This window comes from Phacochoerus africanus, chromosome 2 (assembly GCF_016906955.1).
Source record: "Phacochoerus africanus isolate WHEZ1 chromosome 2, ROS_Pafr_v1, whole genome shotgun sequence".
In the NCBI taxonomy this organism is placed as follows: domain Eukaryota; kingdom Metazoa; phylum Chordata; class Mammalia; order Artiodactyla; family Suidae; genus Phacochoerus; species Phacochoerus africanus.
In genome coordinates, this window is record NC_062545.1 from 166,267,755 (window position 1) to 166,286,348 (window position 18,594).

At 48.8% G+C, this 18,594-nt stretch overlaps 1 protein-coding gene across 4 annotated transcripts in view; it reads right to left on the minus strand.

The window, feature by feature from the left end:
• Positions 1-3,585, minus strand: part of MEGF11 (multiple EGF like domains 11) — a 69,881-nt gene extending 66,296 nt beyond the window's left edge. For all 4 annotated transcript variants that reach the window (XM_047767118.1, XM_047767120.1, XM_047767117.1 and 1 more), the window contains exon 1: positions 3,466-3,585. In XM_047767118.1, the coding sequence (XP_047623074.1) occupies positions 3,466-3,488 (23 nt within the window). In that variant the 5' untranslated portion in view covers positions 3,489-3,585. The remainder of the gene's footprint in view (positions 1-3,465) is intronic.
• Positions 3,586-18,594: the final 15,009 nt, after the last annotated feature.

Sequence of the window (18,594 nt, forward strand, 5' to 3'; positions counted from 1 at the left end):
CAATTAGTATCCATGAGGACACAGGTTCGATACCTGGCCTCACTCAGTGGGTTAAGGATCTGGTGTTGCTGTAAGCTGCAGTGCAGGTTGCAGAAGTGGCTTAGATCCTGCGCTGCTGTGGCTGTGGTGTAGGCCGGGAGATACAGCTCTGATTTGACCCCTAGCCTGGGATCCTCCATATGCTGTGGGTACAGCCCTAAAAAGACCAAAAAAAAAAAAAAAAAAAGAGTTGTGTGACCCTTGTGTCCCAGAGACAAACAGACAAGTAGAAATGGCCTACGGACTCTAAGGTTTTGGATTATCTGTATTCCTATCCTGGTTAAAGGTGCAGAGAATGGGGAACTGACCTTCCAGCACTGACATCTGCTTCTTCAGCACAAAATGGGATAATAATAATTAAACCTTACCAGGTGTTTGAGGATCAAGTGAGATAATGTGTATACACATTTTGAAAGGTGCCCCGAGCACAGTAAGGGCTCTGTAAAAATGTTAGTCCTTATTATTAGTCTCATTAATACTGTTTTCTATAGTTCTCCTGACAGAGCCCTTCTGGCTCAAAGGGAAGACTTCCAAAATGTTAACAACAGAGTGGACTTAAGGAGCCATGGGTGTTTTCATGGTTATGTTTTCTCATTTTCAGGTTCTCTGTGGGTCTTTCACAATAGTCTGCGAGAAGGGGCACAATACAAGAGGTTCAAAAAAATACAGCCTTAGCTTCTTTATTAGATCTTGCAGAGTCCGGAGTTGGAACCTGTGTTTTCCACCACACACCCAGCTCCTCTTCTTGCAAATCTTGCTGCATTTTAGCCAGTCGGAGGCTTCAGGAAGGGAAAGAATGGAAAAGAAGGAGGGAGAGGAAAGAGAGAAAGGGATGTGTGGGGAAGGAACGGAAGGCAGAAGACAGGAAGGACAGTGGAGGAGGGAGAGAAACTGAGGCAGGAGGAGGACACAGCGCCTGGAAAAGCTGGACCATCGCCATCTGAATGGCCAGCCCCTGTTCCACCTCAGGATGGATTTCCCCAGAAGTCACTCAGATGGCCTCTCCTGGATGCCTCAGACATCAGGGGAAGAGACCCAAGCCTGGAGACATCTGACTCCTCCCTTTTCCTGGAACTTCCCTGCTCCCTCCCATCCAGCAGGACTGGGCAGAGCCCTGGACAGGGAGCTCCCTCTGTCATATTTACAAAGTGACTGACGCCAGAGCCCCAGAAAAAGAATCTGGAAATGAAATATTGACAACCTAATCCATTTACATAATCAGCCTCTCTTTTTTTTTCCTACCCACAATTTAAACAACTTATTTATTTAGAGATCAAGCAACGACTGCTAATGAATTTTACACAAAGCACACTAATAACGGGGCCTGTGGAACAGAAGGGTAATCACAGCAGGAATTAGTTTTCTACTTAAACATCCTTCCTTTGCAACATATCAATCTAATGTGTCCGATATCACCATTAACAACCAGATACATTGCTCAATTAAATTACAAAATGAGCTGCAAAACCCTCGTTACGTTTCATGTTTAATTTGCACTGGATTCTGCCTATCCGGGGAGGCCTGCGTTATTACACCCACTCAACTTTAATATGCTCGCCATGATGTGGGGTGGGTTCATGCAGCTGTCACCTACAAAATTAATGGAGGCAATTTTTACAAAATATTAAATACCAAGAAGCCCGTTTGGAGGGGGAACCCAAATGCTACCAGGCCCTTCTATTGAATTCTTCTTCTGCAGTTGATTGGCAAAGCTTGCCGGAAGACCCTGAGGCTTTTGGGGTTTCTCTCTGCCTCAGGTTCATGGGCTGGGCCCCAACAAGAGGCATTAAGGGTTTTTTTAGGGTTTTTTTTCCATTTGGTACATCTTGGCGTTGGAAACGGAGCATACCAGTGAGGGAAGCTCTGCTGGTATGGAGTCAAGTCAGCTGGAGCCCTGGGCTTGCTTGTCTCCAACCATGAATGGGCTGTATTCTCTCTCGTGTGGAAGTGGCTGGAAACAAAAGGGTCCTGTTCTGGTTCCCAGGTTTCTGGCTCCTGTCCCTGCTGGCTCATCTTGATCATTTCCTTACAGGGGAAGGTGATGAGGACAGAAAAGTGGTCTTAGTGCTTTGGTTCTGCCTCCCTTCCCCTAGAGATCTGGTCCCCAACAGAGGCCAGGGAGGGATGGATCCCAGATCCACACGCCACATTCTATGCCTTGAATGCTTGTAGAGATGGACACAGACTCACAAAGAGATCAAATATAGCTTCAAAGATTTCAGGTGAGGGGTAAGCTAGCCTGAGGCTGAAGTCTCTTTCCTGGACATCACTAAGGATTTGGGGCTGACTCCAGTGAGAGATGGAGGAGCCCAATAATGTCAGTCAGAGCCAGAAGGACTCGCTGGTTCACCCGGCCCTGATCCCTGCTTCCTCATGTTACCTGGACTGGTACCCCCAGGGCAGAGTAACAAAATCCAGGCCAGAGATAAAGCATCGATCCCACAGAACCAGGCAAAATTGTGAGAGCTTCCTCTCTACTGCTCATATCTTTGCTCAGAGAGACACAAGAGGCTGAAAATGACAGGGAGGAGACCCTCCCGGGTTCTGTAGGAAAGGTCCTCCTCCAGATCCGAATCCACGCCCCATCAAACCCCTGGATGTCATTTTTCCTTCTTCCAGAATCCCTGCTCTGTCAGCATGGAATCCTGTTTCTTACCAGGGCAAGTGTGCACATCCCCTCTGCTCTGTGTTTTGTGGGTTATCCCCTCTTCAAGGCTGGTTTGATTCCAGGACAATGGAGCCCTTGTTCAGTCTGCTCTCAGGCCACAGGCCTTCAGAGGATGCAAACCAATGTCAGTATCCTTTTGGCAGAACTCACATCAGGAATAAATAGTCCACTCCTTCTGTTTGCTTGATAAAAACCCACTTCTAAAAGAAATTGTGTAAAGTGTATGAACTGAGTTTGCACGCTCAGCTTTTTGGGATTATTGGTGCCACCATGTCCCTCCAGGAGGGCAGAAATTAGAGAGTGGTGGTAGGTATCCATCTCCTTCCCCAGGTGAGCCAATGCAAGTTCAGGGCTTGGGTCCCTGGGCTGGGGGAGAGGAAACCTCAGCAGGCCAAGGGCCAGGAAGGATGGGTTGGTAAGAGGACTCAGAATGCTTTCAGAGAAAGGAATGGGAGAGCTGGCAGAAGAAGGCTGCGGGCAGGTAAATCTGACCTGTTCTATGCAAGGCTGCTGTGCAAATGAGTAATGTGAACAATAAGGGCAAGAGTTAAGAGCATCCTCTGGAGTTCCTGCTGTGGTGCAATGGGATTGGCGGAGTCTTGGGAGTGCTAGGACCCAGGTTGGATCCCCAGCCTGGCACAGTGGGTTAAGGCTCTGGCATTGCAAAACAGCTGTGGCTTAGATTGCAACTGCGGCTTGGATATGATCCCTGGCCTAATTGGATCCCTGATGGGGCAGACAAAAAAGAACATCCTTACCTGTCCCCCATGTATCCAGCCATGCAGTGGCACTGCCCGGTCACATGGTCACACTGCCCTCCGTGGTGGCAAGGACAGTCCTGGCTGCAGTTCTGGCCAAACGTCCCTGGTGGGCAGGGCTGGGCACACACTGCTCCCTGAAACACAGGAGGGAAGACATGCAGAGTTCAAGCTCCTGAGATGCAATCCTGGGACCATGATCTCCAGGAAATAGCATACCTGCTATGGATCAAGGGGACCCCCCCCACTGCTGCCCCACTCGGTGGGACCTTCTCCCCAACCACAGAAGCATAGAAAGTTGGACACCATGGCTTCAAAGCCCCATTTTAGAGATGGGGAGACTGAGGCCATTTCTGCTCATCCAGTTATTCAGCACACGCTTATTAAGTGCCTGTGGTACCCTGAGCCCTGTGTTAGACACTAGAGATACAAAAACACATGTAAGACTTGATTCCTGTCCTCCCAGTCAGTCTACTGGGGAGATAGACCAAAAACAAGATAACTCAAGTTCAAGGTGCTAGGTGCCCTCACTCTGGCACATGATAAAGTGCTGAGGCAACACAAAGCAGAGACGTGATCAAACATGGTGCTCTGGAGTTCCCGTCGTGGTTCAGTGGTTAGCGAATCCGACTAGGAACGATGAGGTTGCAGGTTCGATCCCTGGCGTTGCTCAGTGGGTTAAGGACCCAGGGTTGCTGTGGCTCTGGTGTAGGCCAGCGGCTACAGCTCCAATGAGACCCCTAGCCTGGGGACCTCCATAGGCCACGGGAGCAGCCCTAGAATAGGCAGAAAGACAAAAAACAAAACAAAACATAGTGCTCTGGAAACACGCATTTCTCTCTACTTCTTTCCCAAACCCAGCTAAGGGAGGAAAGGTATAAACCTACAAGGACGAAAGGAAGGGGAGAGGGGACCACAAGAGATGTCACGTGGTAGAAGATGGATTGGCAGATAGAGGAGCAGTAAGTGCCAAGGTTTCTGCTTTCTCAGCAATGCCGAGCACCTGCAAGGGAGCGTGGGAAGACAAAGCTCAGAAAGGCTCAGGCATCAGGAGCCACTCAAGGCCAAGGTGCAGGTGTGATGAAACAGGAGGACTCTTTGGAAGTTTCTAAAAGAGGGAATTAGACCCCAGATTTTTACCCTCATTGCAAATAGCCAAGTGCTCTGCCAAGATCAGCAGCTTACTTTTAGGGAGGTTGATCCACACAGGCTTTGGATGCAGGGATACCAAGCACGCTTGGAAGGGGAGCCATGAGAGATGGGGAGCCTGTGGACCTCTGCTGACTTAATCATCAGACTCTCTGCTTTCTTCCCCTGCTCAGTTCCTGGGATATTAGTGACCAGAGTGACTCTCTCTGGCAGAGTTCTGGAGGATTCTTCCCCTGCTCAGTTCCTGGGATATTAGTGACCAGAGTGACTCTCTCTGGCAGAGTTCTGGAGGATTCCTTTCCAGGGACACTGAGAGCTCAAGAGAAAAGACCTGCAGACACTGATATTTGAGGGTCCCATCAATCAAGAAGCCTGGTCTCTCCCTTGCCTCCAGGCTTTTTTTTTTTTTTTTTTTTTTTTGCTTTTTAGGGCCATGCTCGCAGCATGTGAAAGTTCTCAGGTTAGGGGTCCAATTGGAGCTGCAGCTGCTGGCTTGGACCATAGCCACTCAGGATCTGAACCATGTCTGCAACCTGCACCACAGCTTGTGGCGATGCTGATTCTTAACCCACTGAGCGAGGCCAGGGATCACTCATGGTTACTGGTCAGATTTGTTTCTGCTGCACCACAATGGGAAATCTTTCCCCAGGCTTCCAACCAGCTTTTGCAAGGATTACGGTAAAACATGAACACACTGCCAAGGATCACTAGATATACGAAATGAGGCTCTAACAAGTTGGGAGATGGTGTAAAGCATGTCATGCAGAAATATGGAGGGAGGAGTTCCCGCTGTGGCAGAGCAGGTTAAGGAGCGGGTTTTGCCACAGCTGTGGCACAGGTTGCAGCTGCAGCTAGGATTCCAAGCCTTGCCTGGGAACTTTCTTACCAAGGTGGCTGAAAAATATTTAAAAAAATTTTTAATGCTAGAAGATACACGTAAAAGATTTGCACATGGTTGCCTTTCAGGAGCGAGGTTTGTATGTAGGGCAGAAGATTATTTTCTTCTCCCTCCAATTGTAGCCTTGTAACATTAGATAATATGTATATTTATTTATTTATTTACTTATTGGCTGCACCTGTGGCATAAAGAAGTTCCCAGGCCAGGGATCAAACCCAAGCCACAGAAATGTCAACACCGTGTTCTTAACCGCTAGGCCACCAGGCACCTTCACTATGAATAATTTTTAAATTATCCATATGAATGTAGGTCTTTATCAAACAGAAATCTGAACCTGCTCTTTTCTCCTGCTGCCCTTCCAGCCTCTCCCACTCCAGAGATGGTCATTTTTTCCTATGGAGATCAAGGATTCTCCCACAATTAATTAATCAATTAGTTCAACACACAATTATTAAGCATCAATAATTGCCAACCCCGAGGAAGCTAGTTTAGTCTGGAAAATCCTGCTGACCAGAGTCATCTATCAATATCATCCAATTTACCTGTAATGAATTAAGTGAGAGGCTTTTTAGTGCAGATTTCTCCTCTACATACAAGTCAGACAGTGTCAGGCTGAGAGGGGGGCAGATCAAGGACTGAGCAGAAAAGGGGCAGCAGCCTGGGGGCGGGGGGTAGATGTAAGTGGGGGAAAGGGCAGGGAAAAGTTACTCAGATGAGGGAGAGGTCCCTCTTCTTCCTGGAGGTGGAGGAATACCCGGGCCTGCCTTTCTCACTGCACCCCACAAGCTGTGGGGATCCTTCAGGGAAGAGAGGAGTCTTCCTGGCCACCATCTGAGTCAGTGCTCTGCAGTCCTGGGCCGGATAAGGACACTCTGACACTAAGAAAATATTTTGAGCATCCTGGGGGCTGTGCTTATACCTTCTACCCCCTCATCACAGAGCACTGCGGGGCACTCCTGTCTCTGTCTCTCCGTCTCTGTCTCTCTCTTTCTCTCTCACACACACACACACACACAATCCCTATCCATCCCGATAGGCTGCAGACTCTCTTTTTCTCCAGAGTTTCTGAGACATGACCAGGGCCCCTGAAGAGGCCAATAGGATAGTTTGCTTCATTTCCTGGGGAAAGCAAGCATTCTTGAGACTTTTTGGACAGGTAGGCAAGCACTTCTTTTAGCCCCAGCTCAGAATTCCTCAACTGCAGCACCCTAGGTCCCTGAATCCCTAGGTCTCTCCCAGGGTTGGAGCCCCTGAGCTTGCAGGGGGCCTGAAAGAATCTGATGCCTTGGAAGGGCTGCTACCTGCTGTGGTGGGAAGAACTCTGGACTCAAAGTCAGGATTTGGGCTCAAACTCCATCTCTACCTCCTCCCAGGTGGCTGAGCTAGGACAAGTCACGTGATCCTTCTGAGCCTCACATTCTCATCTGTACAATGGGAGAGGGAACCCCCCAGGCTCCCAGGCGGTTATAAAGCTTCAGTGAGATTAGAGATGTGATGGAACCTAGTCCAGTGCCTTAAAAAGCAGGCCCTTCATTAATATTAGTCCCGCCCCATTGGACCACCTGATGAGGTGCAGGTAGCAGGAGCCCAGTATCGCGTGGGACAGGGAGGCTTTGGGGAGGAACACATAATTAATCAGCTACTGCTGGCTGGAAGAACAGCTTTGGGGGGAGAGGCAGGGGGAGAGAACAGGCAGGAAGTATCAGCTTGAGAAGGCTGTGGTCTCACGGTTTACTTTCCTGCTATTTGGAGCTGAATTGTTTCTCCCCAGCTTCGTATACCCTAACCCCCAGACCCTAAATGTGACTGTGGCTGGAGACAGGGCTTTTATAGGGGCAATGAAGTTACAATGAGGTCATTAGGGTGGGTCCTAATCTGTTATGACCCATGTCCTCATTGGACATTAGAACACAGACAAGTGCAGAGGGAAGGCCATGTGAAGATTCATGTACAAGCCAGGGAGTAAGCCTCAGAAGGAACCAACCCTGCCAACCCTTGATCTCAGGCCTCCAGAACTGTGAGACATCTCTGTTGTTGAAGCCAGCCAGTCTGTGCTTTGTCATGACAGCCCTGACACACCGGCCTTAGGGTTGACCAAGGGTGCATCTCCACTTGCAGTGAGATCTTGGGCTCTGAGACATCTAGAAGGTTGGTGATGGAGTGAAGCAAGGGTCCTGCTCCTCTCGAGACTGGTGAGACCAAATGGTTTTGTCAAAATCTAGAAACTGGCTGCCCTTAAAAAGGACCGTGGCTAAATGGAGCATTGGAGGGGGGGCAAGATGGTGAAGGACTCAAGGTTATGCCAACAAGACAATTGGCATCTCCAAGCATCAGCCATGACTGCTGTCCCAGGTGACACGGAAGTGCTGAGTGAACAGTGAACAGTGGTTGGTGTGAGTGCTGTGGAAATGATCCAAGTCACAGGCCAGGCTTGGGGCTCCATGGAGAATCCTTCCCAAACCTGAGCTTCTAGAATTCTACAGTCTCAGCTCCAAATACCTCTCTTTGTTCCTCCGTGATGATTATTTCTATTTCTCAGCTCTTCAGGCCTGCTTTTTCCTGTGTGTGTGTGTGTGTGTGCGCGCGCGCACGCGCATGTGTCCTTCTTCTGCCATCAGACTGTGAACTTTTAAGGGGGTTGATCACATATCTTCCTTTCTCTGTCTATGGTACCCACTCTCATCAAACTACTCACTACTGGTTTCCCTCCTCTGCAAGGTCTCAGAGCCCAGAAAAAGAGATGGCACAATCCCCCAGGCTCTTTGCAAAGGCCCTCTGGGGATGGGCTCACCCCAGCTGGGCAAGTGTCATGTCCTGCGGGCATACGCTTGATTCTCGATGCCCAGTGTTCTCCGAGGAGGGGCCCGGAGGGCCAGAGTTCCTGGTGGGTACTCTCCAGCTCTGCATAAAGCCTTGGTTCTTTGGGGGCCTGCCCTGTGTGAGTGAGCAGTCGGACTCTTGAGATCTCTGAGTGTGGCTGAAGCCACCTGGGGCCAACAGGAAAGTGAGGCAATGGAGGATGATGAAGAGAGGACTCTTCCCTCTCCACCCTCCCCTTGGCCCCAACCCTCTCCCTGGGAGGGGCCTCAGGCCTGAACCGCATCCTCGTTACACTGTGACTCTGCATGCACGAGGGGTATTAATAATTCATACGAATCTGCAAGTTAAGTGCTAGGTCAAAAATAGAAATGCAATTGTCTACAATAAAATTAAAAATATAAAGTCCCCAAATCCAAAGGCTTCTACTGACAGAGTTTCTTGTCATCTGGAAGAACAAACCTCTCACTGTGTTGGGAGAAAAAAATTCTCTGTGTGTGTTGGCTTCCTTCCCTCCCCTTCTTCCATCACCAGCCTTCGTCAGTCTCTCTAGCAAGGCCTTCACAGGTACAGGGCCTGCCTGTGGCCCATTCTCCCACTACCTCATCCTGATCTGACCTCACTGTCTGCTGCTGGGTCTCTGAGGACCCAGCCTATGAGTGATGGAGTACTGGAGACAGGCTGGAGATGAGAGGGCCTTTCCAGAGAGTGGCCCAGGGTAGGAGAGATGGGCAAGCATGGGAGAGGTGGCAGCAGCCCCTTCACCCTCCTCAGAAGAGACAGACAGAGACAGACAGACACCAAGAACTGGGATTCAAGAGTCAGGAAATCCAGATTCCACTTCTGCCTCCCTCTTCACTAGCTGTGTGGCCCTGGCCAGATCAATTAGCCTCTCTGGGTCTCAGCTTCCTCATCTGAGAAAGGAAGGTATTGATAGACCAGTGGTATTCAAACCTCTTAAAGCTGTTTTTAGGTGAAATCTTACCTAGAATCTCTAAGCAGATTAAAATGGATAAGTGGGTGTGTGGGAACCAGAGCCCCAGTTATAAGGCTACTCATCCCCACTCTCACCTCTAAGAAACCCTTCTGTCAAACACAGAAGGAAATCCTATGATCTCAATTGATTACTTCCAAATGCAGCCCTGCAGACAGAGTTGGCTGCCTCAGAATCATCTGGGGAGCTTATTAAAGAGAGAGATCCCCAGGCCTCAGAAGGTCTGTGATGGAACCTGGGAGTCTGTATTTAACCCCACCCCCACCCCCGAGACTCTGGTGCGCAGCCAGGTTTGGATGCTGCTGGACCAGATGATCCCCCAGGTCCTTTCCTGCTCTAAAAAATTATGGCAAGTCTGTTCCTGCGTCATCCCTCCTGCTGCCCCCCATGACCTCATGGTCCCCAGCCTCCAGAAACATCCTCCTCTTGTTCAGTAGCCCTGTCCTTTTAGCTTTGCGAAGCCTCAGGCCTCAGGGGGGAGGCAGCCGGCTGTGTAACAGAGCTTCTGCTGAAATGGGAAAATCAGCCTTAGTGAGTCACTGCTTCTGAGGAGCTTGGGATGGCAGAGGATAGGGACACAGACAGGGGTCGGGGGAGAGTGCTGGCCAAAAGGATGCTGTGGCTTGTCTATGGCATCCAGGGACTTTTATACAAAGCAAGCTACCATACAGCACCTCGGGGCCTGCAAGTTCCCTTGGAAGTGCCCTGCCTCACCTGAGCCTTCTGCCGAGCAGGCCTGACTGTTTTTATGCCAGTTTGCAGATGGGAAAGCAGGGGCTAGAATAGCCGAGGGCTTTTTTTCCAAGTTTAACATTGGATGGAAGACCTGACTTGAGGTGTGTGAGGTTATACATCCCATCCTCCTTTCCCACAATGGTGGTTCCCAGACAGGAGACCTGGACTAGTGGAGACTGTGAGGCAGAATCACCTGGAGCACTTGCTAAAATACAGATTCACGGGCCCACAGAATCAGAATACATCTCTGTGTGTGAGTGTAGGGGTGGGAGGATGGGAATCTGGAGTTCTATAAATGCGGGTGATCAATACCCTGCTCTCCCCCAACCCTGCACCCCCGCCCCCCAATCCTTACACCAAGGATTTAAGGACAGAGCTAGTTTATGAGGGGAATTCAACACCTTGGCACACAAGGGACCACAGGCTCAGGGAAGGTAAGTAATTTGCTTCAGGTCACACAGCACTTAGCAACCCCAGATTCAAAGCTGTGTCCATGGTACCACTGCAAGTGTCTAATGACGCCCATGACCATAAATAGGAGGGAAGGTAATGAGGGTAGGAAAGGAATATAGCCCTCCAGGGTGCATGTGAGCAAGGGATGCTCAGACCTCTTAAGAGCCCCACCCAAGAGTTCCCATGGTGGCGCAGTGGAAACAATCCAACTAGAAACCATGAGGTTGTGGGTTCGATCACTGGCCTTGCTCAGTGGGTTAAGCATCCAGCATTGCCATGAGTTGTGATGTAGGTCGCTGACACGGCTCGGATCTGGTGTTGCTGTGGCTGTGGTATAGGCCAGCAGCTGTAGCTCCGATTGGAACCCTAGCCTGGGACTTTCCACATGCCATGGGTACGGCCCTAAAAAAGCAAAATAAATAAATAAATAAATAAATAAATAAAGAGCCCCCCCCGCCCCCAGATCCTGTAGAACCACCTACCGTCCAGCCTGGGGGACAGGCACACTCGCCAGTGATGTGGTGGCAGGTGCCCCCATTCTGGCAGGGGCAGCGCAACTCACAGTGAGCCCCGTGGCTCCCAGGCGGGCACAGCTCCTCGCAGCTGCATAGGGAAGGAGAAGTGTTAGATGCAGCAGTATTCAGATCAGGTGGCGGGACCCCAGTGCAGCCAGCCCCGAGGCTCCTTGGAAATTAGTGAGTTCAGAGTCACTGTGAACTACATCAGGCACAAGGCGAAAGGGGGAAAGCAGGGCTCAGATCCAATGAACTGGCGTGTTGTGAGCTTGGACCAGTACTCATGGGACGACTTAAGTGCTTTTAGCATAAAGGAGAGGGACAGCTAAGGAAGGCTTCCCTCCAAGGCACATATTTTACTTGAATCTTGGAGGTGAAGTTAGTTTCACTGGGAGAAGGGCAGGAAGGGCAGGCCAGGCAGAAGGAACAACATAAGCAAAGGACCTGAGATGTAGTCATGAATTCAGCCTTCGAGAATCTGCCTAGAGTCAGAGAGAGGGAGAATCTGGGGCATGCCTCCACCCCCTTCCAGGCTCTGGAAGGCTCTTGGGTACCAGAGTGAGCTTCTCTACAGGGATTGGGCACTGCTGAGATGCAGGGGAGGATTTGCATGGGTCTTGGTCTTGGCCCTTAGTCCAATGCCTTGGCCCTGGAGCTGGCCAGACACTGGGGCAGAGGACACCTTCCATCAAGGACATATCTGGGGCCAGAGTCCTTGAGTGCCAGCTCAGGATCTAGGGCTGTTGGGAAGGCCATGGAGCCTTTGATAGGGCAGAGAGGAAAGCTCCAATCTTGCCCCTGGTGGTGGCGGGCAGCGGTGGGTGGGGGGGTCTCAACTAAGCAGCCTTGGAAGGTTCCTGTCCCTGTAGCCACCCTCTCCAGGAAACCGGAGTGAGGGGCTCTTTGGGGTCTGAGGGGGGAGGTAAAAGGCACAGTAAACTCCCCATATCTCTGCCTATCTGCCCAGGGCTCTCACCCCACTGTGTCTCAAATGGCCCCCTCAAACCACATCACAGGCATGTGGGTTAACAGCAGCACATGGGTTATGGTCGGAAGAGAATTCCCAGCTAAGGTCTGGGGCGCGGCGGGATGGCTTCAACTGGAGGAGTTGCGCCAGCTCCTCTGGCCATGAGAACGTCCAGCCACGGTCATCCCAGCTTGCACCTGTCACCCTGGGGCCTGCAGGGATCTGAGACCTGCGTGGACAAGGCCCAGGCATTCAGCCTCTGCAGGACTTGGGGTCAGAGCACAGGCGATTTGCCAGCCAAGGACTATCTTGAATCTCCCGGGATTTCGCCACGCTGCCCCCCCCCCAGCCGCTCCGCCCCGCCCCTCCAAGAGCCTGGTGCTCTACTCACTAGACTCCGGTGTAGCCAGGCGCGCAGAGGCACTCGCCGGTGCGGGGATCGCAGCTGGCACCGTGGCGGCACTGGCACGGCAGCTGGCAGCCTTTGCCGTGGGTACCCGGCGCGCAGAGCTCCTCGCAGCGCCAGCCGCGGAAGCCGGCGGCGCACACGCAGGCGCCCGTGATGGGGTTGCACAGGGCCCCGTTCTGGCACTGGCACCGGTTGCTGCAATGGGGACCCCAGTGGTCGCTGTCACAGCCTACAAGAGAAGATCGGGTCAGGGCGGAGGCATCCCCATGGACCTTCTTTGGGATGGGGGCTGGGAACAGCCTTCCCCTCTCCACATGGCTTTTCCCTGGATGGGAGGCAGCAAGGCATTTCTGGGTGGAAGTTTTGGCATTTCATAACCTCTACTGGCTCATCACCAAGCCCCCACATATCAGACAAGGAGAGAAGCTTCTTTTCTCAAGACATCTCCCAGTCAGGGTCATTCCATTCCAAGCAAAGCACCCTCTCCTGTACTAAAACTCTGGAACCGCAAGCTATTTTACCTTTGCTAAACTCTTCTTGCTTGGCTATCTCTCTGCCTCTCAGCCAGGACCTTTCTTCTCCAGTCTGCTGGGTTGGGGTGGGGGTGGGGGGTACTCCACTTCTTCGTACCTTCCCAGCCCAGCCCAGCCCCATCTCTCTATCTTTCCATCTCTTCCTGAAACATTAGTTTTCTTCCCCTCTTGCACCTCACTCTCTGTGACCCTGTCTTCTAACTCCCTGCCCCTCCTCCAGCCCCATCTCTCTGTCACCCTCCCCTCTCTCTTTCATGCCTCTTCCCTCTCAGGACTGCCTACCCCCTGATTCCTTTATCTTCAGTTCGATTTCATTACTTTCCAAGCAGCCAACTTCAGAAGGAGCAGGAAAAAGAAATGTTTCCCTGGGAGGTGACAGACAGCCTTGAAGATCTTTCTATGTAATTAAATGTTTCAAAGAGCCACATCTGAGCCAGCTTTGCAGAAATTCACGCTCTGTGGCTGGGGAAAGGGGCTAAAAGGCGGTCCCCAGGCAGGTAACTCAGCCTGCTGCCACTTCCTAGTCTGACCCTCACCTGATGCATACAGGACACTCAACAGCAAGATCTCCTCAAACTATAGCCTCATTCACTGGAGGAGGGGTGGGTGTGAAGTTCAGGCAAGGACAGGCATAAATAATGGAGATGTTCAATGGAAAGAAAACCGGCTTCCAGTTAAGAAATCAGGAAACACTTCCTGGAAGAGAAGGTGCCTGACGTGGGCTGTCAAAGATGTCTCACTTGTCTGACTTCGATCCGCTGTCCCAGTTTCACCATTGGAAACCCCTCATTCTGAGCAATCCCTCAGGTAGGCCAAACTGGAATGGCTAGAGACCCTACTGCCTCAAGACAAAGAGATGATTAGTTGACCTTTGTGCTCTAGTGATCCTAGGGTTTAGATACTCAGAGAGGAAAGGGGGCAGGCATTCTCCACCTGGTACTACAGTGAGCGAAGCAAAAACCAAATTCAACGGTCAGAGCAATTTTGAGAAAAAAGAACAAAGCTGGGGGCATCATATTTTCTAATTTCAAATTATACTACAAAGCTATGTAATCCAAACAGTAAAATATTGGCATAAAAAAAGACACATAGATCAGTGGAACATAGTATAGAACCCAGAAAGAAATTCACACGTATGTGGTCAATTAATTTACAATAAAGAAGCCAAGGATATACAATGGGGAAAGGACAGTCACTTCAATTAATGGTGTTGAGAAAACTGGACAGCCACATGCAAAATAATGAGCTAGACCTCTATCTTATACCACAGGTAAATCAATGAAGTTAGAACACACCCTCACACCGTACACTAAAATCAACCCCAAATGGATTAAAGACTTGAGTGTAGGACCTAAACCATGAAACTCCAAGAAGAAAACATAGGTAGTTGGTATTGGTCTTGGCAATGATGTTTTTGGATTTGACACTAAACGCAAGGGCAACTAAAGCAATATAAACAAGTGAGGTTACATCAAACTAAACATCTTTTGCGCAGCAAAGGAAACCATCAACAAAAAATGAAAAGGCAATCTACTGAATGGGAGAAAATATTTGCAAATCATGCATCTGACAAGGGGTTAATATCTGAAATAGATAACTTATACAACTAAATAGCAAAACCCCCAAACGATCTGATTAAAATATGGGCAGAGGATCTAAATGGACATTTCTATAATGAAGACATACAGATGAACAACATCGTAATCACCAGGGAAATGCAAATTAAAACCACACTGAGCTATCACCTCATACCAGATAGAGTGGATATTCTCTAAAAGAAAAGAACTAACAAGTGTTCACAAGGATGTATAGAAAAAGGAACCTTCGTGCATTGCTGATGGGAATGTAAAGTGATGTAGCCCCTATGGAAAAGAGTATGAAGGTTCTTCAAAAACATAAAAGCAGAACTACGGTACAATATAGCAATTCTACTACTGAGTATCTCTCTGAAAGAAATGAAAACACTAACTTGAAAAGATACCCAGAGGGAGTTGCTGTCGTGGCTCAGCAGAAATGAATCTGACTAGTATCCATGAGGATGCAGGTTCAATCCCTGGCCTTGCTCAGTGGGTTAAGGATCCCACGTTGCCGTGAGCTGTGGTATAGGTCACAGATGCAGCTTGGATCTGGCATTGCTGTGGCTGTGCTGTAGGCCAGCAGCTGCAGTTCCAATTTGATCCCTAGCCTGGGCACTTCCATATGCTGCAAGTGCATCCCTAAAAAAATAAAAAGAAAAAGAAAAGAAAAGATACTCGCATTGCTCTGTTCACTGTAGCATTATTTACAATAGCCAAGACACAGAAGCAATCTAAATATTCATCAATGGATGAATGGATAAAGAAAATGTGTATACACAAATATACATACAATAGCATAATATTCAGTCACGAAAAGGTGGAAATCTTGCCATTTGTGACAATATGGATGGATCTGGAGGGCATTATGCTAAGTGAGATAAGTCAGACAGAGAAAGACAAATACTATATGATCTCATATGTGGAGTCTAAAAAACAAACAAAAAGCAAACACATAGATACAGAGAACAGATTGGTGGTAGGGAGTGGGCAAAGGGGGCAAAGAGGGTTAAATGGGCAAACTTCCAGCTAGAAGATAAATAAGTTCAGGGGATGTAACATACAGTATGGTAACTATAGTTAATAATTCTGTGTTATATATTCAAGAGAGATCTTAAAAGTTCTCACCATAACAAAAATTGGACCTATGCATCATGATATTAACTAAACTTATGGTGCTGTTTAGATGCAGATGTTGAATCATTATGTTATAAGCTGACTAATATAATGTTATATGTCAGTTATATCCCAATGAAAAATTTTGGGAGTTCCCTGGTGGCCTAGTGGTTAAGGACCCAGCATTGTCACTGATGAGGCTTAGGTTTGAATCGTGGCCTGGGAACTTCTGCATGTTGTGGGCGAGGCCAAAAACAAACAAATCAAGTCCAATTATCCTTACAACCTACATTCACACTGAAAGAGGCTCACAGGGCAGAGTGACACAGCACCCAGCAGGTTGGTGTCTCCCACATCACCCCCTCACTGAGTGGGAAGACTAACAGAATTACCTACTGTATCCCATATTTTTTTTTGTTGCCAAGCACATGTAGTTGAATTTGCCGAAGTTTAATGTTCATAGGACACTGCTCCATTGTAATAATAATAACCACCACATTTTAAAATGTTTGCTTGTGACTTTTAAAACCCTGTGAATTAGGCTTTATTATTTCTCCACTTTACAGATGGGGAAATAAAGGATCAGAGATAAAGTGATTGTCCAAGGTTATCGTCAAGGGCAGGCCAGGTCTTCCGGCTCCAGTGGTCTCTAGCACAGGTGAATGGGACACTTTCTGAATGATGACGCTGAGGAGAAAAATATAAGGGATGCCCTCGGGGACAAGGTGGCAGTTGCAAAGAACAAGGACCGGGACACCACAGAGACTAGCCACATCCTCCTCACGTGCCACTGTGAACAACCCCAGCATCCAGAACAAGGGAGTCTCTTCACTGGGACGGCATAAATGCTGCCCTGGGACCTTGGTTCTATACTGAACTGTTAGAGTCCAGGGCCACTTGGTCCTTAGTGCATCCCAGGGCAAACAGTTACACTCCATTTCTCTGTCACAACCAAAACCCAGCAGGAAGCAAAACTACACCTCTGACACAGGAGCCAGGATACTGCCATGAAATCCGTGCCCTAATGCTTGGGTTCTCTCATTCTTCTACTTGTCCATTTAACATTAAATGGCAACCAAGCACCTGCTAGGGTCAGAAAGAGCCCCACCCTCTTGGAATACACAGTCTAGTGGGGACAGAGCCACGGGAGCAGCACTTATGGTTTGCTGGGGAGGCACCATGATAAGGGCTGTTCAGTGCATTAGAGAAGCACATGGAAACGAAATTCTATTAAGCCTGACAATCTGGGTTCTCAGACCACAGATTGGGGTGTGTGTGTGTGTTTTCTGGGGCTCCCCCCACCAAAAAAACAAGAGCTCTATGCCACATTAGGAGCCTGTGGAAATAAACAGAAAACATTTGCAGACTCAAAAGCAAAGCGGCTTGGAGCTCCTAACATAGGGGCAAACAACCCCTCATATCTAAATGGACAGGAAGGGGTTCCATTCAATTTAGAGTATTCTGATTAAGGAAGCAGGGAAGTGTGTAATCCACTTCATAGACATTCTCCCCAGAGTGATGAAATGAAAAAAAAAGTTAGGGTTCACGGGGATAAGCTTCAGTTATCTTAGAAAATCCACTTAAAAACACCTCATTCTCCAGCAATGACAGAGAAATGAGCCAGTGAGTCAATTATCTACCCTGTTGAAGGTGAATAAAAACTATCATCATTAAAATTACAACGGGACTTTGCTTTCTTGCACAGACAACTGCGAACTCTTTTCCAATTTGGCCTTGGTATGTCACCCCCTCACACAGTTTTTCTGTTTCTGTCACAGATGCTCCTTCCTAATTATATTTGGCTTTGGCTGATTTGTCAAGGGGGCGGACCTTCTCTGGGCAGTGAGTGAGGGCTTAGGGGCACCGGGAAGTGTGTGGCCCGACTTCTTCTGTTCCTTTCATCCAGCCAACTCTCCTCTCCCTTCTTTCGGGGGGGCCTGTGTGCTCCCCACCCCCACAGGGAGGGGCTCCATCTCTCTGTTCACCACCCCTTCTGCTTCACCACTGACATGCTTTCAAATTTGTAACTACACTTGAAAGAGCAGTTAGTACGTGCTGGCCATGAGATAAAGTTGCAAAGTGAATTTTCTCATTTAATTCTCACAACCACCCACATAGAGCAGGTGCTATTCTTCTTATCCCTGTTTCACAGATTAGGAAACAGAGGCCCAGAGAGGTACAATACCTTGTTGGAGGTCACACAGCGAGGGAGTGACTGGGTGTCTGAGCTCTAACTTCTGTTGTCCTACTGGGTGTGGCCTGGTATTGATGGAAGAGGGGACATGGACTCTTGGCTGCTGGCCCTAGCTTAGGTGGCCACCTTGGATAAGGCACAGGGACATGTGAAAGAAGAGGCTTTTCCGCCAGGGCCTTATCCAGGGATTGGTTTATGCGGGAGTGGTGGGTCATAGGGCCTAGGTTTTGCACGACTGGTCCTATTTCCCATAATTGTATTTTGGGAAATAATGTATTTATTCCAAACTTTTTCTACTGTGATAAAACATGTGTAACATACATTTTGTCATTTTAATCATTTTAAAGTACAATGAATCCAGTGGCATTAATTACACTCACGGTGTTGAGCGGCAATCACCACTATTTCCATAAGGTTTCCATCACCCCGAACAGGAACTCAGGAACCATTAATCATTAACTCCCTGTTCCCTCCTCCCTCTGGCAACCTCCAACCTACTTCCTGTCTCTGTGAATTTGCTCCATCTAGATACTTCACACAAGTGGAATCATACAATATTAATCTTTTGTGTCTGGCTTCTTTCACTTAGAATAATGTTTTCAAGGTTCATCCATGATGTAGCGTGGATCCCCACTTCATTCCTTTTTATGGATGAATAGTATTCTATTGTATAAATATGTCGCATTTTGTGTATCCAGGCATTTCCTGATGGGCACTTGGGTTGTTGCCTCTGTTGGGCCTTTGTGAATAATGCGGCTATGAATGTGGGTATACA